A 27757-nucleotide genomic window follows, 5' to 3' on the forward strand; every position below is an offset into this window, starting at 1 on the left:
TTGTGGGTTGTGAAAAGTAGTATGTGGAAGCCTGAAGTGCTATGAAATTCAAACAGCCTGGATGTCTGTGGCATATGCATTTTGTTTCTAGCTTCTGGAGAAAAGATGCATAATTAAGGAAAAAATACAATCTTTATTTGCATGTACAATATGTTTCTCCTATCCCTGTCTTGTCCCCTTTGTGAGAACCCGGGGCCAGAATTACAGTATCTGAAGTTGCTTTTGGATCCCAGTCAGCTCCCATCTGTCATGATCTGTTTTTAATCGAATGGGTTTTCCATCTGAAAGTAGCTGTTGGATAGAGAACGAGTAGAAATATTTGTGTTGTGAATTAGCCCAGAGTGAAGCTACAAACTTCCCCCCCCCCCCCCGCCTGCCCCACAACAAACACATGGAAAAATATTCTTCAGTGTAGTGTGGCTGGCCTGAAAATTGGCAACAGCAGCTTCCTTCCCAGGCTCTGACTCCTCTGGCTTGTCTGCGTGGGTAAGGTGTTTAAAGGGGACCTGAAGTCTCCGTGTCTGCAGTCTTACCTCCCCTTCGTGAAGCAGGGCAGTGCTGGTGTCACCCTTGCCTATATGGGTACTGCGGGAGGGAGGTTGTGTGGCTTTGTTCTCCAGGAGAAATATGAGACACAGCAGAGGAATAACCTGCGTTTGCCGAGAGTCATGCTCTCACCCCTGGGCAGTCTTTCCTTTGCCAGCCTCGATGGTCTCTGCTCTGGTGGGAGCAGCAGATAGGTTTGATGTGATAACTGAATCAAATTCAGGCTCTTAGTCCTTACCCTCAGTGCTCTGTGAAAGGCCCCAGATCTCCTTAACAGTCTGTGCTCAGCATGCCCAATTCTCAAATACCATGAAACTGGGCTGCAGGAGACGGGGAGCAAACTGCCTTGGGGACTGAACGTGGTTGTAACAAGCAGAGAGGAAAGTGAGGCTGCAGGACCTCCATGGTTTCCAGGACATCAGATGACACCTCTCTCCTACTGGGAAAGAAGAAGAAGGAGGGAAAAATCCCTTGGTCCTTGGAAAAGCATTGTTAAGACTGTTCTTCAACATCCCTCTAGGGGTGTTCATGCAATACCTTTTATCATTAAAAGCACAGAAGCAATTACCCTGCATCAGCACCTTGGAAGATGGGCTAGTGTCTTGGGGGAGATGGAGAAGAGGGTAATGCTTATCCATCCCCCATTGCTGGAGACAGAGAGCTTCATGTCTGCATCCATGGCAAAAGGGAGAGCTCCTGCTGCAGCACTGGGGCTGAGGGAGGAGGGATGCTTTCCTGTTTCCTCTGCCAGATCCTTATCTCACTCCATTTGTGAAACCTGGAAATTGCTTTAAAGACCCAGGAGCTGGGTCCATGACAGCTAGCTGTCATTTCCATTACATTGGCGTTGCATAGTCACCCTCAGTGGTCACCCTTGATGGCTCCATCCTGTGTTTGCTGAAGTCTTGTTGTATCTGTCATCAGGGCAGCAGGACCAGCATTTGTCCTGAAGGCCAGTGTATGAGAGAGCAGAATCTGGCTCATTTTTTCCTTTTTGTTTAAAATGTTTTGGAGGTACAGGGTCAAAATGAAACATTTGTGTGTGTTATATATATGTATGTGTGTGCACGCGAGCGTGAATAATTTTTTATCACAGCTTCCGGCAAAACAGTGTTTCTGTAAGATGATTGTTTTGGGCATGGACTAAGGCTGGACGAGGGAAATCCTTGGCTTGTTCTGGGCTTGTGTTGCTGTTTCCACTGCTGTAAGAAAACAGTGTCATTCTTACTGACCTGCTTTACATCACCTTTGAATGAGTCTGATAGGTGCCAGAGGTGCTGACTGGTAACATGTGTCTCAGCAAGGGCCACGTGCTGTAGGGTTGAGCTGTTTTTGTGCGTGTATGGATGTACGTAAGCAGCTGTGTTGCACGGCTGTAATCCCACAACCCCCTTGGAGCTGAGCTCCCTTTGAATTTCCTTGTTGAACTAGAGCCACATGTTGCCTGGGAAGGGCTACGGTCGCATCTCCATATACAAGGAAAACCTGGAGCATGGGGTTGGAGATCAGCAGCCCATGAGATGGGCTTTTACTTCAGGAGTGGAATAGCTCTCCTGACTGTGCCTGCAACATGCCTGGGGCCCTCCAAATAGGCAGAGGGCAGGGTGTGCTACCAGGGACCAGAAAATGTGCTGTCACTCAATTAAAGCTTTCATCCTGGGGAGAGCGAAATCAGTGGGAGCTGGTAATGAGGATGGGTGGGAGAACACTGGGTGCTATTCTGAGAGCTCTGCTAAAGGCTGCTATAAGGCAATGGCTTTAATTTAGGCTAGTCCTGCACCCAGGGTTATATTCTTCATTGTGAGCAGGAGTGGCCAGTGAGATGCAGGATTTACCTGTACTGACTGTTCAGCCTTTGGGGAGGTATCCTGTGCTTCAGAGCCCACCTTAACTTGTATTTTCTTTTCCCTGAACAGGTCTATATCATCAATGTAACATGGTCTGACTTGACTTCCCAGATCATCTACCGGAGATACAGCAAGTTCTTTGACCTGCAGGTAAGTCTGTCTTGTCTAACAGAAAATATTATTTCTACTTGCACTTCTAGTCATGTTTCCAGCTGGGTTAATAGTGCTTTAAATAAGGCCTTGTGCTTGTTTGGTCTGTTACATGTCATGATCTTGAAACTTTTCAGACTCTGTCCTTATAGGGTGTAAGATAAGTGGGTGGTACGCTCACAGTGAGTAACTTGCACTGTAAAGATACTTAAAGCTGATATTTTCATGAATGGTTCCTATTGAAGAGGGGATCTAATTTTAAATACTTCAAATGCACTTAGAACAGAAAGAGAGCTACATTTTGGGCCCCCAGAAACTACTTACCCAAATCACTGAAAACAGCAGAGCTTTTGCACACTCCCACAGCAGTTCAGTAATGGAGATGGTAGTGGAAACCTTCCAGACCCTCCTCCTAGCCATCTACCCAGCCAGCCGGTGTCCTGGCTCCTTCTGTTTTGTACAGCTCCCTTGCTGTATTCCGTGCCCGTGTATTTAGATTTCATCGAAAGCTTTCTTGCTGGATAGCTGCTGAATGAAGTCTGAAGCCAGGAAATGGGAAAAGTCTAAAGTCCAAAGTTGCAGTGGGGACATCAGCTACTTAATTTCTGGTACTGCTCCCAGGCACCTGCACGGGTAGGGAGAGCTTTCTGGCTGGTGTCCTATTTAGCAACAATCCAGATACCTTTGTATCATCGTACCTTTGTAGGCAGCAAAACTATAATTGCCTGGGGTGAAAACAAAAGCTGTGGTTTGACAGACCCTGGAACTTTGAGGGAAATGTCGATTTTGGGCTAGAGCTTGTGGTTGGAGCTGGGCTGTGGTTAGAATATCGAGTCCTCACAGCCAGTGTTAAGGATGTACACAGCTGGCTGGGCTGTGTCCTGGGAAATAACATTGAACCTTTTTGCCATGATAATCAGGAAAGAAAGGGTTCCTTCCTTTGGTACCTGATCTGAGATATCTTGAAGAGTCCTAGTTTCATCATTGCTCCCCCTTTATTTGTCATTTCTGGTACTTGGACATCTGAAGCTTGCCTGCAAGCTATATGGTTATGACCTCCTGGCTTTTCTGGTGGAAAATGGGACCATTTCTATGGCCAGGCCTGATTTCTGTGTTTGCTTTTGTTTGGAAGACAAAAGACGGATGTTCTTGAGCTTCCTCTTGTGCCTCTCTCCAGTTCTTACTGGTCTGAAGCACCAGGCCTGCCAGTCCCACTGCTGTGGAGAGTATGTCAGTGGCTTCTCTGTGTTGGATGTACCTGCTAAAGATGCACAGCTCAGTAATCACAAACACTTGTTGTCAGCGTGCGGATTATGGCCAAAACTGTTTCTTTCTCTCTCTTCTTTTTCTTTTTGCCCCAGTTCTGTTTTCATGTATATGTTCTTCTGGGTCTCCTGGCCTTTCCTGGTAGGTTTGAAAAGTTCCCATCAAGCGTGGAGTTATCAATGGGGTTAGTGTGTTGGACAGGAAATGATGTCTCAATCAGGGAGTGAGTCCTGAAAGGTCCCATTGATAAGTGCAATGGGGCCTAGCGCCAGTGGAAAACTCCTGCTTGTACAACGCTTCTCCCCCCACGAGAAAATACGACAAGAAAGTAACAAAATTCCCTTTCTTAACCCTTTTCCCTCCCAGGGATCTCTGTCAGGGCCACTACTGCGTGAGCAGTGACAGCCCTCTGCAACAGCCTCTTTAGCTCTTGCAGTGTGAGGCGCACAGTTACCAAAACAGAGGTCTTCACCTGGGGTTTCCATGGTCTTGTTGTGTCTCTGTAAGCATGTCATTGTGGCGATCTGTGCCTCAGTTTCCCAGCTGTAAGATGGAGTCAAGGCCCTGTGTGCTCAGGCTTGCTATAAGGTGCTTTTAGACTCCCAGAGGTGATTCTTTTTTTTGCTATTATTTTTTTCTGGGCTCTTGATGCTGCCAGAGCATCTCTGAGGTGAGGCAACTGAAGTGGACTTTGGGTCTTGAATTGCAACTTGTATTTATAACTCTAACAAAGCCTGCAAAGGGAGTTGGAAAAGCAAATTAAATTTTAGGGCACTTCGGGAAACCTTTGCATTTTGGGGAACTTGTGGCTTTGTGTGCAGTGATTTTTGCTCAATGGCAAATGCTGTGTTACCACAGCACATGGATAAGCAGGCACGGAAAACTTCATGTAGAAGCTCTGCAGCCCCTTTTCCAGCTGCTTGCAGTTGCTCAGGCTTAATGCTTAGTTAATGGCTCCCTGTACCTGGTGGACCTGCTTCTAGTGTCTCTACCTTCAGGCAACTGCAACAGGGAGATCTTAGCATTTATAGGAAAATCCTCCTGGTGTATTCTAAATCAAGTGTTTGAGGGTTTAGCAGTGGAGGATTCCCCATGTTTGCTGTCTAACCATGACTGGCCTGTAATGGGGCTCTAGACTGCGCTGCATCTTGCCTTGCAGACGGTGATTCCTAGTCACATTGAGATTTCCGGAACGGAGGAGTGATGTTTCCAATGGAAAGCCCAGAGCAGAGCCTTTCATGATGAAAGTTGGAGAGCAATATGGGGGTGCCAGCTCACGTTCCCCAAACCCTTGAGGGGCTTAACCTGGCTCTTGGTCATCGACCATGTGGCAGGTGTTGGGGGTGCCATCTGCTTGTTGAGGAAAAAGGTAGTCTCCTTAGATCCCCCTCACTTTGCTCCAGGTAAGGAGATGACCTGTGATTTCCAGATTTTTGGTGGAATCTTGAACTTCTGACCTAGCACTGGTTGGACCTGGGTTTTGCAACCCGATACCACGCACGGTAATGTGGCCTTAGCGTAATCAATCTACTTTGGTAATGTTCCTTCTTATCCCCATGCGGCCCTTCCAGCAGAAAATCAAGTAAATGCTCAGTGAGTAAAGCGCAGCTGATTTGCGGGCGCCACTCATGTCCAAACCAGCTGGAGTCTGCAGGTCTCTGCCAGCTCCACTCATCCCACTGTGTCCATGACAGAGCTGCACTTCAGGGCTTCCTAAGCCTGCACGTCTTGTTTGCTCTTGACTGGAAGTGGAGGAACAAGGGCTGACTTGTAATGACTTAATCAGGGCTGCAATGCTTGGTGTTGACAGTGACACTGGATAGGACCCATGGGGAAACCCTGGGGGCTGCCCACGGCCAAGGAGGGAGGAATACAGATAATTAATTTCACTACTGCAATTTCATGTTTCTTTAAAATGAGAGAGCCCACCGTTCCCCGAACGTCTGTCTCTGTGGGAAGTGGCTCAGTGTTTTTGAGAGCCCCTGCATTGCTAGATACTGGGCTTTTTGAAACACGTCCTAGCAAATCCTCCTAGGCACCGCAGGCAGTAAAAGGCTGTTCTGTCCCAAGGATTCAAATCCCAAAAGTGTTTGGTTGTACTATTTCAGCAGTGCATATGCTTGAATTGGGAGTCACATTGTTTTCAAAATGAGTAATAGGGCAGCGAGACTGGACATACCATGGGATTTTGAAGCTGGATTTTGCCTCATGAAGGTGTAAGAAGTACAGTGAACAGAACCCAATGCCACAAGCCAAGTGTCAGCCTTGTGCTGCTTCAGTGAGGGCTAGAGATCTATAAATACGGGCTTAAATTAAATCCAGGCATTGCCGCATCATTTAATTGTGCAACCAAGTCACATCTGCTGCTGAGCGTGGGTCAAATGATGGCAGCAGAATATGTGTGGGTGCCAACGTTTCAGTAAATAGGGTTGAAAGTATTGAATTAACACTGCATAGATGAAAGCATTACTATAAATTGCTTGTCAAGTCCAGTTATCTGTTGTCTTTCACCCTGGGAAGGCATTTGCACCTGAGCACCATGTGGGGTCAAAGCAACCTCCTAATGTAATATTTTAAGCGCTGCTTTCTCATGCACTCTGCACCTGGGTGCTTGGCTCTTGCCTGAAATGCAGAACAGGGGAGCTTGAGGTGCCCATTGCTGGGAGAGATGGTGATGGGAGCATCGCCTGTAGCTAGTGCTGACCCTCACAGCAGGCTGGTGGCTTATTCAGGCACATTCCCTGGATGCCATCCGAGGTCTCCCACCATTACTGATGGATTTGCTGGTGGTGGTAGCAGAATCCTCTCCTGAGTTGGTAGTCCAAGTTGGCCATGCTCCTGTTGTCCCCAAAGACGCTGAGAAAGGACACGGTTTTATTGGGATAGCAGGGATAACTCCTGGCATTTCCACTGTGCAGCAAAAGACATCTACAGATGTAAGGCTCATGTTTTTCTTGCCAGAAAGTGCTTTTGGAGGCTGTTAGCAGGATGGGGATTTGCTGTTGAGCATGTGCATAAATAATTACCCAAAGCATAAGGTGGAGAAGTGTGGGGATGCAGCCAGCTCACCCTCCCAGTCACCATGCTGGCCTGGGAAGCAACAACAGTGTTTGCAGCTGGTGAGTATGAAGGGTGGTTCTTACCCCACTCCCCACTTCAGCCTGCTGGTTGCTCGGTACCACTTTGGACTTTTTATAGATATTATGACCCCAGTTGGGTGCTGCCCCTTGTTGCCAAGAAATCCTCTCTCCAGCAAAGCGAGCAGGGAAAATGTGACCACGCTTCAGTGCTGGTGCCATGCTTGAATCGCCAGCGGCTCATCTGCATTTTATCCAGCAACTCCAAACGTTCTGGTCTGATTTCATGCCTGTCTTACTCAGTGCCTGGAGTCAGAGTATGAACAGGACCAGAGCCTCGGCAGAGGGACCAAACCCTACGTTCAGATACCAGCCTCTCCATTGCTCCCATGGGGACGGCTGGGTCTCCGTGTGCGAAAGGTCCTTTCCCACAATAGCGAAATGCAGCTTTCTCCACGGCAAAACACAGCAGCTGGCTTTAGCAGCGTTCCATAATCCCACGTTGTGTTTCTGGCTGCGTGAGAGGCAAACGACGTCCTCGCCGGAGCCACAGCAGGAATGTTAGGTAGGCAGATCGCCGTCTCTCTGCACAATGACCCATACAGACGTTTTGGCTGCAAGGAGACATCTGAAATGTCACAATTTTGAAAAGGCAAATAAACAAGGCTCTGTTCAAGCATTTGCTTTGTGTATCAGTTAGCAAAAAATTATCTGGCTGATGCGGTCTGCTGATCTAAGCAGGTTTTCTTCAAAGTGGCGCAGAAAGAGGAACTCACTAGCAGCCAATTAGAACATTAAAAAAATAAAGAATATCAAGAATTTTATTAGGGAGCGGAAAGAGATCTAAGTTGTTTCTAGGCTGACGATAAAACATCAAGAGCTTCATTTGTTATTGCTAGGGTCATCCTGATTGTTTATAGTGCTATAATGGAGTAACTGAGTATTGAAGAGGACATTAAACAAAAATGGTGCTATAAAAAACAGTAACTGCAGTCTGTATCCCTGCTCTTCTTACTTAGACTGGAGTTCATCTGAACGCTGCTCCTATTGATAGTTCTTCCATTACGTGCTCTTATGTACAAACATCCCTTTCTCTGTTACCCAAGCTGTATCAAATATTGTAACATCCACTCTCATTTCCAATTAGGTGGTTGTAACTGTGCCACATGCCTGAGCACCCTGCATTTCACCAGGTTACTATGGTTCGAAACAGGACCTGGTGGCTTCGGGGTGCAGGCTTTCTGGGGCAGAGCAAAGGGGGAATTGGTGCGGGGTGCTTGCAGTGTAGGTACCTCATGGGACTCTGATGGAATTGTGTATATTCACTCCATTAGTTAATTTGGGTTAATTGCCCAGGTGGGGACCCACAGTCCCTAAATCTAGTGGTCCAATGCAGTACTGACTGTTTTTGTAGGACCTACAATATTTCATGTTGTAAGGTTCATGCTTTTAGCTCTGCAGGAGCGGTGAATGGACAAGCTCAAGCATGTGCTAAATTGGTGGTGAAGAGTATAGGTAAGAATGCAATGGGCCAAACGTACTCCTGCATTTGCAAATGCTAACTCCTAACCTTCAACCCACCAGGCCTTTTTAGCAGGATGAGTAGAGTCACCACCTGGTCTCCTCAACCATCCACAGCAGCAGGGTCACTCTGCAAGGAGTGATGCTCTCTTCCATAGATGCCACCCCGCGCGTAGCTCCTGGCACTGTGGGAAGGGAAAGAAGGGCTGTTGATGTGGTTCCGTGCGTGATGCAGCTTGCCCCTCTCGCAGCGTGGGAGGTTTGCCTTAAAAAGATTCCCAGCCTCTGACGACTCGGGGAGTGTTTCTGTTGGGCGACGTGTGCGCGTCTGAAGGTGCATACGGAAACAGGCAGGAAAGCTGGAGGAGAAGGTGGGGTCGAATAGGGCAGGGGAGGAGGTGGGGAGGAACAGCATGGCAGAGGGTGGTTGCATCAAGCTGTGGTGCAAGTGCACAGTGAAACATAAGGCAAAGGGAGAGAAAGGGAAGATGTTACTTACTGGTGTTGCTCCCGCTGGGCTGCGTTCACAGCAGGGGATCTGGGCTCTGCAGTCAAAGCACGTGCTTCCCTCTTCTCTGGGCTGTGCTGGCCTTGGCCAGGATGGTCTGGGTTGCAAGGATCACATTTCTCCTGGTCCCGTTCCCTCAGTGTGGGATGCTGGGCCTCAGCATCCTGGCCCTGCTGTAGCCATTGAGAGCTGCTCTGAAATTCTCGTCCAGACCAGTGGCCTGGCTCCATACCTGACTTGCGAGGTTCAGACCCAGGGCTTGGCTTCAGGGCCATCCCTGATAGTCACGGGGCTGTGGGGATGGAGTTACTCCAGCAGCTGGTTTGAAAACAGCTTCCTTAAGAGCAGGACTGAAACTGAAACAAGCCTGGGAAAATTCAGAGGAAATCTGAACGTGGCTCTGTCAACATGTCCGTTCCCAAAGGTCAGTGTCGGCTCCTTGGGGAGAAATGGCATGTCCTTTCTTCCGAGTAAACATGGGCCAGTTGTCTGCTGCCACTGTCCTGGACAGTGTGTGGAGAGGCCGGCAGCGGCAAGGTTTGCAGGTGATGCAGAAAACCAGATTTCCAGGAAGAGCCCTGAGCTGGCTGTGGGCTCTGACTGTGCCTCCCATGTTTCTGCAGCTCTGCTGCAGCTCCCGGTGCAGCCACGCTTGCAAGACTTGGCTCTTAGTAGCAGAGACCCCCCCGATGCCTGCCCTCAGAAAAATAGCCCAGCGGCAAGCTTGCCAGTAACAGGGCTTGCTGGGGGAATTGAGATGCCCCTGGAAAAAAATTAATAGCGAATATGGTTATTGAGCTGGGAATGGTTGTCTCAGCTGATTTAAAGGCTATTTAAACACCATTTGTCCTTCTAGCCCTCAGTCAGTGCCTTAGGATACTAGCTGGCTTGGGGCAGTACCTTTGTCTTCAATGAATAAATGGAATTGTTTATAATTCTTATTTCCATCATTATTTAAATGTTTGCTTAGCAAAACAATCTGTTCAGCTTCCAGTATTTGTTTCTAAGAGACTTTACACGTCAGACAAAGATGAGGGCCATGATGGGGAAATGGCAAAATGCCTGCCAAGCTACAACAGAGGCCAGATTCAGTGAGCACGGCAAGTAACCTGCAGATGAGAAAGTGACCCAGCCTACGGGAACTCTTCTCTTCGTACTTCTGCACTTGGGTGCTGTTGAGGCATAAAGCTGACACCTGAATATTGCCCGTATGCTGCAGCATGGGAATCTTCTGCATGGTGGCTATGGGGCGATATTTGCTGCTCAGTGCCAATTTAATATACTCCCCTGCCTGCCCCATGTGCAGGTCTGGCCAAGACATGGGTGAGCTTAGAAAGTGAGGTGGTGGCTTAGCCAGGTCCTCAGGGTGTGACGGCAGCAAAGCAAGAACAGAGGTGATACCCATGCTACCCTGTCTTGGTGGTCTGAGGATTCAAATAGAGATGCCCCTCTGTAATGATAGGGAATGGATTTTGCTATTAAAGGATTAAGGTTTTTATTTTCTCTGGGGACTGCCGAGGGTCAGAGGTGAGTCTCCCAACGGTGCCATCGCACCTCTCACTGTGCACAAAACGTTTTGCAGTACCAGGAACACCCACAGGAGCCTTACATGCTCTGGACAAGGTGGCAGTGAGGTTGTGGGTCTCTGATTGGGTGGTTGTCCTGACCCCACTGTGGGTGAGAATCTCTGGAAGCTGCATCTCTAAGGGTTGTGTCCTCCTCCATTCCCTTGCTGCACAAGACCAGGGTCCTCGACCCCACCATGGCATCAGTGACTGTGATGGATGCTGTTTGGGGTCATTGCACCACACTGGCAGTGTTCCATATAACGCTGATACTCTCCTGGATGTCAACAAGTCCTTATTTCCCCGGTGTTCATGTCCTGTGTGTGGAATCAATAGTATCGAAACATTTCGTCACACCATCAAGAAGCTTTTGCCTTATCTGACCCAGATTAAATGCTAATTCACTTCTAAGGTCTTACAGGAGCATGACATAGAGTGGCAGGCTGCTCTGAAGATGAGTTTTTCCCTCCATCCTTGTGATCTCCTCATGCGCTGTGACAATCTGAGCTGCTCCAGAGGGGCTGGGCAATCAGTGATCTGCTCTGATTGCTGAAGGGAATTCAATGTCACTGCTGATTTCCTGCCTTTTGCAGCTCTGAGCAGAAGTTCAACACTGACAGATCTTTGTGAGCATTCTAGCTTTTCTTTAGGCAGGCTCCTGATCCTAGAAGTAAAACAATGTTTAATTAAGCTACAAGCTCTATATGTAGTTAGACAGATGAGTAGGTTTTTATTTTTTTAGAAAGATTGGGAGCGTCACAAAGAGGTAGTTGACTTCTTTACGGTGTCCTTTTAACTATACGTGGTGTCCTACTGCTGTTCCTCCACCTTCTTAGAGAGCAGCTTCCATCATCATTCTAGGGGAGTGTGCCTGTGGATGCACACAGACATATCCCTGATCCCTGCTGGAATAAATCAGAACTGCTCAACTGTGTGCTTTGGGCCGGCAGATAGATTTTGTCTGTCAAGAGAAGAGCCTGCACCCCTGGGGCCAAGGGGATCGTGGGTTTTTGGTCTGCTGCTTCCCCGAAGTGCCGTGCAGCTGCAGAGTGCAGCACCTGGATGGTGCGTGATCCGAGGTGGGCAATGCTTTGGAAACTGCTGCCTCTGACGATGCTCAGGTTTGGGTTTTGCTCTACATGATTTCACGAGGCCTGGATCCCATATTGAGTGCCCTGTTAATCTCATCAACCAGTGAAGAATGTGAAGTCCATCTCTGAGGTGCGTGATCATGCTGGGACGGTGATGACTGCCAGCTCCGCTTCATGGAGGAAGGCCCCGGGGGGTTAGGAGGGGAGTGTGGAGTTACAAAGTGGCTCCAATTTCAGGTGGAGAGTGAGAGCTCATAAAGCAGAGTTCCCCCCCGGAGACCCGATCTCCGAAAGAGCGGCTATGGGAAGCGTCCTGGTTAGGAGCCCCCAGCAAGCGCTCTGAGCCCGGGCAGCTGGACCTGAGCTTCCCCTGGCTACAGAGTTAGAGGTACAGTCAGGGAAATCTTAGAAGTTAAGTGAGTGACAGAGCTCAGCAGTGATGAACGCTCACTGCTTATTAAGAGCCCAGTGGGGTGGGTTTTTTAGGGGGTGTGTGGACTTTGAGTATGAGAGAGAAGCCTGCACTGAAGGCTCTTGACCTAAAGCTGTGTAAGCTTTGGGAAAGATTTGGGGAGGTTCAGCTGTGATGCCAGTTTCTGGTTCACCTTCTCTCTCCAGTTCGGATCTGACAGCTGTGAAGGAATGCCATATTAGCAGATGCTCACATATTCATGGGATAGTATTTTAAGAACAGGACAAAGACTGGAAAAGTTTCTGTAGATATTATTTGGAACCTATAAACAAATTGCTTTACCTGCTTTTTGCATGCATGCATTTTTTATGAATTATCTAGAAAGAGTTTAACTCAAGCAGGTTTGTCCAACCCAAGAATCTCAAGGGAGTGCTGCAGAACTGTAGGCAGATTTCCCAGCGGATTAATTCATATTGTCTGGAGTGGGAACCTGATTTACAAAGGATTAAAGCCACACTGCTGAGGAACAGGAAGGTTAGCTTATATCGTACTGTCAGATACTCTGCATCCACTATTTGAACTACACAACCTTGTTACCTGCAAAGATCCTTCAAGGAATACCTGAAGAGTATCAAACTCCACTTATGGGTCTGTAGCAAGCACAGAAAGCAGTGAAATTAGTTAAAAGGGTTATTTTATGGGAATTATTCCCTTGCTTTCTAGAGGTTTGGTTTGCGTAATTTGTTCTTGTTATCAGTACCTACCTCCCATGCCTATTGCTGACCCGGAGGCTGTGAGGATGGTGGGGACCCTGCAATGTGGGAAGGGCTCTCCTGGATACAGCCACAGAGAGGAAAGGCAGTAAGTTCTCCCAAATGAACTGAGTTGACTTACATCAGCTGAGGAGGATTCAGATCTATTTCATAGCTGTTGGTTGCTTTTCATGTTAAAAATCCAATGCATCAGGATGCGTGAGTCCCTGCAATGTTGTGGTGCTAATGGAAAGCACACGTTTATAAAAACATGCCTGCAATTGCCAAAAATTCTGAACCATGATGGAAAATTTTGGTATTGGGCCCATGCCTCCTGATTTTGTCCCTGGAAGGCATGTTGTACAAGGGATTATGCAGAATCATGGTAAAACTGGGCTGAAAGTCTTTCTTCAGCAGAGCATTTCAAGGCTCAATGTGTACCTCCCGCATTATCCTACCTCCATCTCCATTATTCTGGTGTTGGAAGGTCTTGTCATAGCCCATTAGGTCTCCACAGCAGGATTTAAAGCTCAACCTTGGGAGGAGCCCACTTGTTTGTTAACCTTGTTCCAGGTTTTGTTTGCTGGAACAATAAAACACAGGAGAGCAGTTTGGCTGTGGGACTGGCCCTAGCCATAGCTACGGCTCTGGGGCTGCTCTCACACGGGCAGTGAATTCTCCAAGTGCAGCTTTATTAGTGTATTTCCTCTTTTACCACAGATCAAGATCAGCCTTTTTATTTTTTTTTCTGGAATCTCTGTGTGAAAATTAAATTCCTCGGCAGGATTTTTCCGTGGCCTTTCTTCCCTGAAGTACCCAAGCCCAAAAAGTTCAGGCATGACAGTTCCACCCCCTCCACCACTTCGTTGCTCTCCCCTAATCGTACTCAGCTTTCAATTATTTATACAGCCGGAAAATCGTGCGGAGTTCACACCCCCAGCCCTGAAACACAATTCCGCTTTTGTGCGGGGAATACAATCCTTCACTTTCATTAAGTGTGCGGAGACCGAGATGAGAAGTGCCTGTTGTGTTCGCATCCCTTGGCTCGCGATGAGAGGAGCTGGTTGTTTTCGCAAACGTCCTAAATAGCCCTGCAAGGGTTATGGGGAGTTTATTTACATTATTGCATTTAAGTGCAAATAGAAAATTGCCCAGCCATAATGGAAAGGTTATGCAGGGCTCTGTCAGGGCTCTTTTCCCTGCCACCTCACCCCTCCCGGCTTTCTGCTCTTACAGGCTCAGATGTGGGAAGGCTGTGTCTGGAAGGAGCTGCAGCTCTTGGTCCTGTTACGCCAGGGTTTGCTTACCGGACAAACAAAGGCATCAACTGGCGTCTCTTCCACTGTGGGCTGCGTGTAGCCCTGCCTGCCATAGGAAAGGCTCTTGATCAGGCTCGCCCCAGCCTGATTTATGAGCGTTGGCTGCTATTTGCTTCTTCCCCTTAGCACCTGAATAACTGACCTTTTCTGCAGAAGCAGCGTACGGAGCGCGAAGTTGGGAGTATGTTTTCTGCCTTATTCCCTTCCTGCTTACGTAGAGTTGAGGCATGCTTCTCCTTTTCTGCAGCCAGAGCAGTTTCATGTCTCATGCAAATGCAAGTATTCCCACTGCAGAGCCGTCTTTTGCAATTTCCTCTTTCCCTCCTTCAGGGGAAGCATCGATGAGTCTCCAGTGGAGCGATCAGGGCAGCAAAACCCACAGAGAAGCCACGCTGCTGAGCAAATGGTGGCGAAGTCATGCAGAAAGCAAGAGTCTTCCTGCTGTGGGGCTACAGCTTTGTGCACCCTCCATCCTGGGTGCCCCGTTTGAACAACACCCAGCCAAGCTGGGGGCTTTGCTCTCGCCTTTTGCTTTCCATTTAAAAGGAGACGTCTGGTCTACAGGATCTGTGCAGGAAAGGAAGGACTTGAACTCTTACAGCATGTCAGATCCTTTGGCACTGCTCATCGTTTTCCGAAGCTACCCCATTTAACTGTTGGATTAGCATTTGCTCTTCCCTGCCCGTGCCCAGGAGAAGCACGACAGGGTTGACGGTATGTGTGTGAGAGGAGGTGTCCTGGAAGCATGCTGTGGGTGTGTTTCTGACCCACAGCATTCCCAGGTCCAAACCCTGAGAGCTTAATTCTGGGTAGGATCCGCAGGTATGTAGCAGCGGGTCACGCTGACCAGGCCTGCAGTTGCAGCAGTCCCTAATGGTGCAAGCGGGTCCTTGCACATGGGACTCGGTCAAGTGCAGCTGGAACCCTGTGAGGGTGCAAAGCCAGCAGAGCAGAGCGGGGAGCTGCAGTCCAGTCAGGAGGTCCATGCTTTGGAGCGGAGAGAGTTGCTGAAAAATTCTTGTTTGGCAGAAGCTGTGAACAAGCCTGCAAAGGACTAAGCAGAGACTCAGAAAAGCATTCCTGTGTGTTTAAGACAATTTCTGTAAACCTGCAGTGCAAGCAGGGCTCTGTACCAAAGCCGATTGTGAAGCATCAGTGTTGATGCAGAGATGTCTCTAATTCACCAGGTGCAGTCAAGGGCAGATCCTAATTGATCTAGCTGTGTCTTTGCAAACTGAGTTAACATCAGAGCTGTGCGCCTGGGTCTTGATGCTTTTTTTTTTTTAAGGGTGTGTTAAGAAAACCAGTGGGACTTGCTGAGCTGCTACCTTCAGCCAGGTGTTTTGGGAGAGGTGAAGGACAAACCACAAAAACACCATGTGAGGGAGAGAGAGGAAAATGCCAAATGGGAAGGAATTAGAAAGCAAAGCAGAAAAGGACTGAGTAAAATGATAACAGGCAAAAAGTTCTTTCGAAGGACTAAGGTGAGTTTAATGATCAAAGTTTTGTCTTACAGGGAGTGTATCCTATCCACCTGGAGCAAAAATTATTTCACAGGCTTTTCTTTTTATCTGGCTAACCTCTGGCTTTTGACAGCCCAGTGAGTTGTGACATTTTGGCCTCTCTGTGGTCTGGGGAGCTTTGAAAGTCTTATGAGGAGCGGCTGAGGGACCTGGGGTTGTTTAGCCTGGAGAAGCAGAGGCTGAGGGGAGACCTTATGGCTCTCTACAACTACCTGAAAGGAGGTTGTAGAGAGGTGGGGTCGGTCTCTTCTCCCAGGTAACAAGTGATAGGACAAGAGGAAATGGCCGCAAGTTGTGCCATGGCAGGTTTAGGTGGAATATTAGAAAAAATTTTTTCTCCAAAAGGGTTGTCAAGCACTGGAACAGGCTGCCCAGGGAAGTGGTTGAGTCACCATCCCTGGAGGTATTTAAAAGACATGTGGATGTGGTGCTTAGGGACATGGTTTACAGGTGGACTTGGCAGTGCTAGGTTAACGGTTGGACTTGATGATCTTAAAGGTCTTTTCCAACCTAAATGATTCTATGATTCTGTGAATCGAAGTCGAGGCTTGTCCTGGTCACTGCAGTGATGTGTTGCTGCTGCCTGAGTAAAACTGATGTGTGTGTCTTCCTGATGAGGAAACTATGTTGTGGAATGGCACATGGCGAACCCCCGTGTCCCTGTAACAAGTCCAGGTTGTCTTGTAGGTTTTGGTGCGTCGGTGGCTGTTAGCGCAGCTTTGCAAAAACCTGTGTAGTTGTCTGTGACGCTCATTGTGTTACCATGCTAAGGGTTAGAGGGTGCCGGTCTCTGACACATCTCACTTGCACATGAGGGTAGGATTTAGCATTTGGTGTTTCAGGAGGTGGCAGAGATTCAGTTGCTGTTGGGATCTGGCTGTAAGGTAGATGGAGCAGTAAAGGGTGGTGTGCTCCACGAAGGTGGTCCCTGGCTACCCTTGCACAAAGGGAAAAGTTTACAAAAAGGATTTCCAAGGTGGTGAGAAGCCCTGCAAAGTTTTGGGGCTGTTGTGGGTGTGGGACAGCCCTGGATTATACAGCTGAGCAGGGGTGTGCTGTGGGCTGCAGGAGCCCTAGGGCTGTAGTTTCCTGCCTGATGCTGTTAAGAAACCTCATGTCAAATCCTGTTCCACTCTTAGGTCAAAATATATTTCACCGCCTTAGTGTGGGGATGTTTTTTGTGTAATAAGGAGCCGGGAGTCTGCGGTGTGGAACGAGGAGCAGGGAACTGCTGGTGTGGCAGGGAGGTTATCTGGAAATACCCACCCATAAAATGGGGGCTATAATCAGCCCTCCTGGAGAAAGTTTATTCATTAATGTTTGTAAAAGACTTTGAAGTCTTCAGCTGGGAGTCTTTTTAACAGAGCCAAATGTTAGTTGTATTACAGTAGCTAAGCCAGACCTTAATGACCACATTCCCTCTCCTTCCCCCGAGTCCCCAGCCATTTCTGACAGGGTTTGGTGAAGATGTGAAATGTCAGCAGAGTGACCAAATAGAAATGGACTGCTCAGCAGAAATATAAATGGTGCTTTTCTTTCTTGGGATTATGTCCTGGTCCCGTGGACTTTTGCTACCAGGCGTGGAATTTGTAGAAGGGATGAGGAGTTTATTTCCAGGCTTGTATCATGTTATCCCAGTCTGTAACTGGTTTAGTGTCCCCTTGTGTTAGTACTCACTGGTGCCCTTTGGCAGATTAGAGTCATTCCAGCTCTACTTGATGGGAAGTCACCATTGCAAGGCTGGCATGATGGGATGGGAGGGAGCCGTGGCTGTCGATGGGGCGCACGGGGAGCAGGGGAAAGACTTCGCTGGGGTGAAACAAGGAGGCCCCAGAGCAGGATGCAGGGGAGAGCTGATTTGATGGGGCACTCAGCCCTGGCTGCCCTTAAGTGCCCCTTGCTCCATGCCTATCCGTTTCCTACAGCATTGCCTATCCCCTATCCATAACAGAATAGCATTTGCCTTTTGATTTGCTTGATTTCTGGTGTCAGGAGGTGAGACTTGGTGATGGCGTCGGTGGCAGCAAAGGGCCGTTTTCTTTCATATGAAGGGAATGGGGCAGGTTCAGTCCATGCTGAACAGTGCCTGTGGATGGGATTGCAGCACGGAGGTGAGCAGGTAACCAGGTGCACCAGGAGTCGCGGTGTGAGAACACGTCCCAAAGCATGAGCTGCTGTACAAAACTGGTGGCTGGGCTTGCACCCATTTGCTCTGGGTGGCAACTAGGAGCATCTTGTCAGCATGGCCTGATGTGTCACGTGTTCGGACATTGCCAATAACCTTCCCAGCCAGCTCCGACACCCCGGCTCGTTGTGCATCCATTCCCTGGCCTCGCCTAGGGTTAGGCTGGGGTAGCTCCCACCTCGGGGACTGCGTTGCAAATCATTGCCGTTGAAGATCTGAGTTGCCCACACATGCCTTGGTGTGGGGGAGGCTGCTGTGCGTTGGGATGATGGGCCTCAACTGGGTGAGAAAGCAGATGTCTCCAGCCTAGAGGCAGAGCATGCTGTGTTGCATGCACCCAGTACCGAGGATGCCGGGAAGGTGGCTTGACAAAACAGAGAGGACTCAGCATCTTCCCCAGAAACCTGACGTTTCTAGTGACCCATCCTTCGAAAGCACCCTCTGATCATGAAGCTCACAGCCAAAGACTGACCCAGCCCTCGCCTCTAATCTCATCTTTCCTCTTTCAGTCCGGTCCCTGGAAAGATGCAGCTCTCCAAGAAGACATTCCAGGGGGGTTTAATCACTGTGCTCACTGCAGCCCTGCTGCGCTTGTGGTCTAAGCACCTGCTGTTTCATTTAATTAGCAACAAATGGGAGGCGTGGGTTGGGGGAAAGAGAGAGCAGCACCCTGGTGAAGTATTTGCTGCGATGTGATGTATTTTATTTTGGGTTCGGAATGGAGGCCATGAGGAACATTTTCCAGAGGGCTCCATAAACCACCTCCGTTCACAGGGTGATTATTTGAGGAGGGAGGGGGGTGTGGATTTAAATCGGTGCCGCTAATTTCTGCAAACAACCACATTATTTTTAATTCATACTCCAGACTCCCTCCACCCATGGCTTGATGTTAGGAGCTGTGAATTTCCACATCATAACAAAGTCCCTCTATAAAAGAGAGCCCTTTAAATATATATTTAAAAATTGATTTCAGATACGTCAGGCTCTCAAGTAAATCAGTCTTCAGAATGGAAAACTAAGTCTTTCCTTCCCTCGTGGTGACCTGTTAATTTATTTGTATTTCAGTAGCACATACCAGCTCTGAGCAGAGGTAGGTCTCTCTGGCGTTAGGGGCTGGAAAATGCATGAGAAGCCACAAGCCCTGATGAATATAAGTCGAAAGAAATAATCCCTTTGTTCGCCATGATTAGTTAAGCTTGGGAGCTCTCTGTTGAGATAAAAGCATTACATTGCTAGCAGCGTTTTACCGATGCAGGGAAGGGAGATGGAAACAACTTCAGGATCAAGTCACTTGTGCTGGACACTGGCTGTGCCCCTGCCTTGGGAGATCAGCAGCCAGAGCTTTGTGCAGGGAAGGTTACAGTGGCAGTTTCCACGTGCTCCAGGCCACCAGCACTGGGGGCTGTTTGTCTCCATGGGGGTGGCAAGTTTAGCAGCCATCTCTCATACTTCTACATCTGGTGCAAACTAATTAATAGTCTAAAGACACATAAGGTATATTGGCCTTCTGTCTTATTTTCTTAGGATGATTAAAACCCCACAAGTGCTGCAAGGAAGAACACTGTATTTTTCTTTTTGCTCTGCCCTGACTAAAGCAGAAAACCTGGGTTTTAGAGGTTTGGGCTTTGGATTCCCCATTCTACAAGAGCTTTCATTTCCCATGGATTTTGAGAGGATAAATTCATTTGTGGCTATCAGGTGCCCAGATGCAGCAGTGACTGGGGTCATGATGAAAACTCAGACTGATCATTTTGTTCTCATGCGGAGTTTTAAATCCAGTCTTAGGTATTGGGTTCTGGTCCAAGGACAGTAAAAGTTCACAGAAAATTCTTATCTTGTGAGATTGTCATCATCCTGAACACTAGAATATGGAAATTCTTGCTGTATGTCCATCCTACAGGCCTTCAATATTAGAATAGAATAGACTATTTCAGTTGGAAGGGACCTACAGTGATCATCTAGTCCAGCTGCCTGACCACTTCAGGGCTGACCAAAAGTTAAAGCATGTTATTAAGGGCATTGTCCGAATGCCTCTTAAACACTGACAGGCATGGGGCTTTGACCACCTCTCTAGGAATCCTCTTCCTGTGTTTGACCACCCTCTTGGTAAAGAATATAAGCCAGTTTGTAGTTACTCATTGCCTACACAGTCCTTGTGTGCTCACTGCTGTCAGTGGCACCGTAATAGCTCCCGGAGACTTCCCAGTTCCAAAGGCAAACATAAGAGAGGTTTCTGTGGGAAGGTTCCGAAGGAATGGTTCTACCTGAAAAACTAGTGGCATCATGGAAAAAAGAATCGCCTTTGCATGAAGTGCCCCAGCATGGAAAAGTGGTCCTTCTGCAACCTAGAAATCATTGATTTTGCAGAAATCAGCTCTTTCTCTTGCTTTTCTGAGTATTTTCATTGTTTTTTCATCTGCAGGCACACAGGGCACCCGCACATCTCCTGGACCTGGCAGACTCCTGCGAGTCAGCATTATGCTGAGAATCAACCCCATAACCCCCCAGCAGTATCTGTTCCTCCTCTTAGTTTTTCCTTCTTTCTCCATATTCCTATCTGTTGTTAGAAATAGGTTCTTTCTGTGTGGATCGAATCTGGAAGCAATACCTTGAGGGACACATTCAGACTCAGGATATAAAGTTTGGAGTTCTTTTTGTGGAAAAAGAACTTAGACATTTGAAAGATGCTTTTAAGTAGATGAGATACTATTACAGTGTCAGCCCAATCTGTCAGTGGAAGCATTGATGTTTGAATCATATTCTTCTGCTCGGTTTTAACAGAAAGGCAAGTGAAGCTGTCTGGTGGTTTGCCTTGTTGCATGCCTCAGTATGGCTAAGAAGGGAAATTGTTTTTGTTTCCAAGCCTCTGCTGTATTTGCACTGTTTAATGCTGTTCAGTCCCACATCCAGGCAAGGGGATCGCCTGCCCAGGCTGCTCTTGCTGCCTGTAATGGAGAACAGCTCCTTTGCTTGCCCCTTCACCTGCTGGTGCTTGGTTTCGAAATATGAGCATCTTCCTCCAGCTTCAAATCCTTCTCCACGTTGATACTAATCTGCAAGGTTCAAAGCAGGGGTGAGATTTCAAAGCCTCCTTAACCATGTTAGATCTGCAGTGTGACGCTCAGGCTGTGTTGAAAGCCCATGTGTTGAAGCTCATATAATCACATCTCTGCACCTGTTACAGCGGGGAAAATTTCTTCTGAGTTTTGTTTCTGTTTTTCTTAAGCTGCTCTCAGGTTTTCCTCTGTTCCTAGCCAGCGCAATGTTCTCCTGCATCTGACCTCATGGAGAGACGTGCACCAGCCCCAGATGAAGGGCTAGAAACAATCGTCTGCACCTGGCTGAGCAAAATAGGTTATTTGTGTGTATGCGTGTGTGTCTGGTAGTGTAATTTATTTGTTCAGTTACTTGAGCCAAGGTTTCCCCCCAAAGGAAGCCCTAATTAAGTAAGATAACTTTGCATCTGGGTTGCTGGCAAAGAGCAGCTCACTGTGCTTGCATGCGTGCTGGCCACAGGTGTGTAGTTGCTGCCCTCCCATGCCCTTTTCTATCCCTGTTCAATAATGAAGGGAATTTAGCAGTACCTGGGAATGGATAAGGCTGGTATCTTGCTTTCTGATGGAAAACAGGCCATTCTGTGCTCTGAAATAGTGTATCTTGCCCTCAGCAGGGTACATACGTGAAATCTAATTTTCAAAGTTGCTTGTGTCCTGGTAGAAAGCAGTTGGTGTGTCATTTCTCCTCCTACCTCCTCCCCACTCCACTTCTTTTTTGGGATCCTTTTTTTAAAAAAAAAAAAATGAAGTTTTAGGGCTAGGTTCTGCACATGGCTGAAGAGGCAGTACCCTAGAGAAGCTGTACCCTGATCCGTTAGAGCCATAATGCTGAGGCACTAAAGGCTGATCGAATAAATAACCCTACGGAGCACGTGAGGATCACACGGGCTCACAAAACTAGGAGCCTGGTCTAGATACTGCAGTGCCCTGCTGCTGGTAAGGGAATTAAAGGGCCTGGACAGCACCAGAATCTCATTGATGCAAGCTACTGTGTTCCTGGATGCTTTCTGTGACAAAGCATCATCAAGTAATTTCTGGGGGGGGGGGGTCTGTGAAATGTTAATTCCCTGCCTGAGCCAGGGGCTAGGGCAGAAGAGAGCTATGTGGTACCTGCAGCTTGTTGGTTAGACTTGGACTTTGCAACTCATCTGCAGGGATGTTTCCACAGTCTGGGCATCCTTCTGATGTCTCTTTATTGTGGCTTTGTGTGATGGGGAGAAGGAGAGAAGTACAGACAACAGACAAGTGCAAACCTACAGGGAGGGTGAGAAATAGCTCTGGACGCCTGCACAGTGCCCAGGAGGGTCAATGCAAGATGACTGTCATGCTTGTTTGGCCTGCCTGTCTGCCCCATCCAGCTTCTAAAGCTGGTCACAAGACGTGGAAAGGCGTAGAAATCTGCATCCTCACTGGTCTTGTCCTGGGTGGACATCAGTCTGGCCACCAAAGCAGCTCGTAGGTCACCTTCTTCCCCTCAGAAAGCCCCTCAGAAATGTTTGGGAAGGAGCTGCTGGATGGGATGAATTGTTGTGGCTACCTATTTCCTGCAGCTTGCTCTCCCCAGGACACTTTTCTTGCATCACCCAAGCACACCTGCATCATATAAACAGTGTGTATCCTTCACTTGGCCACAGTGGATTGCATGTGTGGCCAGACAGGCTGGAGAAAACTTGTGTTTTCATTTTACGACAGAATACGTGCCCAGTTATGTACCAACGGTCCCTGGTGATGCGCCTCTCCTCGCGTCATTGGAAGAGCATCTGCCAGAGGAGAGCAGGCGTGGATGCTCACGGGCAAGGTGGACATGTAGCCAGCTGCCTACGAAGCAAGAGGTGCAGCCCACGTGGCTCTGCGGCCACCCTCGGCTTAAAGCTCAGGAAGCTGCTGCCCTGACAGGGATGGGAGAGGCATCTCCTGCGTGGGCACAACAGCTCTGGCTTTGAAGGCAGCGCCGTGCTGCCTGTGGCAGGTAGCAGCGCACTGAGTACCTCCTGCACCTGCACCTGATCCCGCTGGCCACGGTCCCGCCGTCAGGTCTCGCAAACACCACCAGGCAGGGATACAGGCTGGAAACCTCCTGATGGGAGGATGGAGCTGGAAGGAGTCCCTCTCCTCCTGGATGCAGACGTCAGCCTCTGTATGCAGTTTGTCCCTCACAACTTGTAGCAGTTTTATCATCATCTGCAAGTTTGGAAAAGTCACAGCCCTGATGGTATTTCTTGACAATGTGCAAGCTACTGAGATTTAAAAAGACCAAAAAAAACCCCCACCGTTGTCAAAGACCTCCATCGATGCTTTTAATACCCTGCCAAATATTACATGTGATTAGTTGGTATAATACACAGAATAGCATCTGGTCCGTGAGCGGTGTGTCCAGGGATGGGTGATTATTATCTGAATGAAAATCCTGGAGTAACAGGCGAGCACACAGAGCACAACACGGAGGCCCCGTAAACACTCGCTGTGCCCACCCAGCCCTGAGCCACACACACGCAGCCACCAGGGCCGGCATTCAAACCCATCTACTTTCCCAGGGTTTGCTTTCATTCTTAATTAAATTAACAAAGCTCCTCAGGCAACTTGCACTTAGAAAAATAAGGTTTTAGTCCCTCCCTCCCTTCTTAGGGGGCTGGGTCAGATTTGTCCTGCGGGATGTGTTGTCCCTCCTTCTGCAGTCTTGCGTCGTGGTCTGGTCTATCTGCAAGGTCCTCTGGGTCGGCTATGCAGGTCCCCTGGGATTCTTCTTCTGGGCGTGGGCTTTAAGGACTCAGTTGTTACCCATTTTTTTTCGAAGAGAGAACAGTGTCCGTGCTGCACGTCGGGGCAGTGACTGGAAGGAGCTGGCGTGGGTTTGAGTGTCCAGCTAAGGTGCCTGTGTTGTGTGGTTGTGCTAGCAATGGGAGGTCTCTTTGAAACAGCTTTTCTCATACCCGTGGACTTAGTCTCCCCTGTCCAGAAGTAAATCTGCAGAGAGAAACCTGTCCATGAGATGCCATTGCAATAGGCGCTGGCAAGGACAGACTGTTGGAAGCCTACGTTTGTTCTTGTATTCCAGCCCCTAAATCCTTCTCTCCCTCCATTGCAAGCCCAAGCGGGCAGCCCTGGCTTGGAGTCTGTCCTTCCTGCATGCTGGACACCTTCGCTGTTCCTGCGTGCCAGATGAGCATCCTGGGGAGATGCCGGCACCTGGGGCTGGGCAGTGCCCGAGCCGACGGGCGCACGCTGGGGCTGGGAGCAGAGAGGCTGGCAGCTGGCTCTGAACTTTTGGAAACCGCCTGTCCTGCTGGATGCTTGCTTACCTCCCTTGAGGCCCGGAGCAAGGTATCTGTTACACGTGCAGCTCCGTTTGCCCACTCGGGCGGTGGGATTTGTTGTCTGTGCTCCTTTCTAAATCTCCGCAAAGATGGGAGACACGTGTTTGGAACCAGATATGCAGGGAAAACATCTTGGGGTTTGGAGGTAGGGACAGAGGGAGAAAAGAAGACAAAGGAGTCTCCTCCCCGCATGGAGTTAAAACCTGTGGTTATGTTTTGCTTGGCACGATTTCTTCATTGTACTGAGCTGGGCGGTTGCTCTCCCCCATCTCCCCAGAGCTACAAGCAGTGTCCTACGGAGATGAGCAGATACCATTTCAGATGGAGTTTCTGAAGTAAAATGTGCCATTGTGTTCGGAGCTATTGTTTCTGTTTTCAATATTGAAGTTACTTGTGGTTTCCAGGGAACAATATATCAAGCAGAGCTAACAGGCTGTAGAGAAGATGTAGATTATGAAAACAGAGGGATTAAGTTTCATATATTCGGAGCTGAAGTCTCATCTCTCTCATAGTAGTGTAAGCAGGGAAGTAGTCTTGTAGGCTCATGAAACTCTACCAATTTAACTAAGGGTGTGTTTTTAAGCAGGTTTAGTTAAAACCATGGTCACCACTGTGTGAGCAGCAGAATTCTCCCTAAGGATGGATTCTATGGGTGCAAGATCAATGACCATCCAGTGTATAAATCAGGTTTCAGAGCGTTCCTGCGCCAGGCTTTGCAGCAGTTCAAACAAAATCAGTTTGCAGAGATGGAGTGGTGTCATGGTTTAACCCCAGTTGGCAACTAAGTACCACACAGCCACTCGCTCACTGCCCCCCTGCCCCGGTGGGATGGGGGAGAGAATCGGAAAAAAAAATAAAACCCATGGGTTGAGATAAAGACAGCTTACTAGGACAGCAGAGGAAGAGAAAATAATAATAATAATGATAAAAGAATGTACAAAACAAGTGATGCACCATGCAATTGCTCACCACCCGCTGACTGATGCCCAGCCCGTCCCCGAGCAGTGATTGCTGCCCCCCAGCCAACTCCCCCCAGTTTATATACTGGGCATAACATCATATGGTATGGAATAGCCCTTTGGCCAGTGTGGGTCAGCTGTCCTGGCTGTGCCCCCTCCCAGCTTCTTCTGCACCTGGCAGAGCATGGGAAGCTGAAAAGTCCTTGACTAGTATAAGCACTACTTAGCAACAACGAAAACATCAGTGTGTTATCAACATTATTCTCATACTAAATCCAAACACAGCACTATACCAGCTACTAGGAAGAAAATTAACTCTATCCCAGCCAAAACCAGGACAAGTCGGTAGGCTGGGTAGCCCCTGCCTAAAACACTGATGAAATCAGCAGTTACATCTGTATGAGAGAGAAGTAAGGAAGGGTAGAAGAGGGCATTGCATGACAGATGTGATTCTCCAGCCCCGACACCCCTATTGCTCTGGGCGACCGGCTGGACCCAGGAGGAGTCAGGCTGGCACACGAGGGGGCCATTAAATGAAGAACCAGCCTCCCCCCACCCCCCCCAAGATGCCATCCTAAATCTGTGACGTTGCAGAGCAGGCCAGGAGTTTTGTTCACTGGATAATCTGACAGCGCTGGACAAAACAGACTGGAGCAAAACCAAACCAGCCTGCAAATCATGCTGACCTTAATATTTGGTGCGTGATTTGTGCTAACAGTGAATATGTAATTAATAGCAGCACTCTGCTAATGGCTCTGTGCTGCTTTTAGGATGCATCCTCCAGCATCTTGCCTGCAGCTGCAATGCAGCGTTGGCCAGCGCTGCCAGGGGTTTCCCAAGGACCGGAGGGTTTGAAGCCCTGCAGCTCCCACTGACCCGTCCAGCCTTTGCGCTGGGCAGAGCTGCTCCTGCCTGCACAACCAGTCTCTCCTGGGCAGGATTTCGGCACTTGCAGTTTTTGCATTGTGAGGCCTTCGGAGTGGCTCAGTAAGGTTCATGCACCAATAAACCCAAAAAGGGGCTACTCTGTATTTCAATGGTTGGCTTGAAAGGATTGAAATTTAAAGAAGGATGGAAGGTAAATATTTTTTTAAATTTCCAGGTGATGTAGGAAGCAGTGGTTAATGGAAGTGACCTTGGTGCTTTGCTCCCTTTCAGTGAAGCTCTCCGAGTTGCCATCGTATTTAAAAATGGGACCTTTGCTCTGACAGTGCTGTCAGACATAGTTCTGCTGCTGTCTGGAGGCCAGTGTTACGGGAGTGCTCGGTCCTGCTCCCCTTAATGTCCAAGGGCAATTGTCACCATTGCTGCAGTGTCTGTCACCGGAGCACGCTGGTCTCTTGCCGCTTATGTGCAGTCTGAAGGGATGCTTCAAGGCCTGTGACGTTTGTAAGGATAAAAAGTTGCAGGAGGTGAGGAAGGATGCTCTACAGTTGAGGTCAGCTCTTCTCCCCAGCCAGGATTTTTGCTGTGACCTGCAGCGAGCCTTTTAGGACATGCCCAGGCTGAACAGCCTGAGCACCTGGGCTGGCTCTGGATGTGCTAGCTCTGGATGTGCTAGCTCCAGAAAAAAGGCAAAACGCTTGCACCCCCTCCCAACGTTATGAGCTTTCCTCAGAAGCTTGGCTAATTGACCTGATGGGGCACGGCATCAGCATGGCTCTGACATCTCTGCGTGACCCTGCTGTGCCACATAACTGCAGCATTCATCCCTCTGTGCCTCTCTGAAACAGGCATTATGGTATGGCCTTACTTCCCAGGGATGCTGCAGATTTGATCTACAAATCTGCTGTAGATACCGGAGTAACAAGGGACGTATAATCACCATGGAGAGATGGAAAAGTATGAAGTAGCCTTTGTCCAAGCATCTTCCAATGTGGTTAAGTCAGATGAGGTCAGTCTAATTTAGTACTGGGGAAAGAAAATGCTTCTGGCAGGAGACATCAATAGGTGCTCTGTGAAAAGACACTGTGGGCTTTCTGAGAAGCTCTTCAGAGGTGCACCAAGTGCCTCTGTCATCCCAGACCAGCACCTCTGAATGTTTTGCCAGTCTGTGTTAGCCACAAATCCTGGGCTCGTTTTGAGGAGCCTTTAGAGAAAGCTGCATTTCTGTATGAAAAATAGCAAACATCTCCGCTGGGAAAACAGCATTCCCTCTTTTGATGGATCGTGTTGGGGAAAGACCCCCAGTCTCTGCTCCCCTCTTCTCCTCCCCGGCTGTTTTAGTTGGATACTTAGAGGTTTGTAAGATTTCCAAGATTTCTGGTGGAAATTTTCAGACCTGATAGAGGCATTTTCCCTTTGGGGATTACACCATGCTGTTAAATGTCTGTTCTCTTTATGTTATATGCATTTTCCTGCTTTTGTTTGAGTTTCTCATGGATTGCACTATATTTAATTCAGAACATACCCTATAATGCTGTAGTTGTCAGGCATGTCAGCCTGTTATCTGGATGGTTTTTGCTTTAATTTTTTTTTCTTTCAGAATAAAAGGAAAGCCAGTTGCTGCTGCTTCTCAGGGATTGAATTAATGCACTTCTCTTGCATGCTGTGGCATCATGTAACACCAGGAGAGAGCCAGTGTCACTGGCTGCCTGATAGAATTATTTCTGCTGCACTGTGGAACTGGTTACTGCTTTAGGAAGAGATGGAGTTTCACCTCCTTC

The 27757-nt window shown here is 48.4% G+C and overlaps 1 protein-coding gene across 2 annotated transcripts in view; it reads left to right on the forward strand.

The window, feature by feature from the left end:
- The window catches only part of SH3PXD2A (SH3 and PX domains 2A), a 268655-nt gene that overhangs the window by 43607 nt on the left and 197291 nt on the right, over nt 1-27757 (forward strand). For both annotated transcript variants that reach the window (XM_075504614.1, XM_075504613.1), the window contains exon 2: nt 2463-2543. In XM_075504614.1, the coding sequence (XP_075360729.1) occupies nt 2463-2543 (81 nt within the window). The remainder of the gene's footprint in view (nt 1-2462; nt 2544-27757) is intronic.

Source organism: Mycteria americana, chromosome 6 (assembly GCF_035582795.1).
Source record: "Mycteria americana isolate JAX WOST 10 ecotype Jacksonville Zoo and Gardens chromosome 6, USCA_MyAme_1.0, whole genome shotgun sequence".
NCBI lineage: Eukaryota > Metazoa > Chordata > Aves > Ciconiiformes > Ciconiidae > Mycteria > Mycteria americana.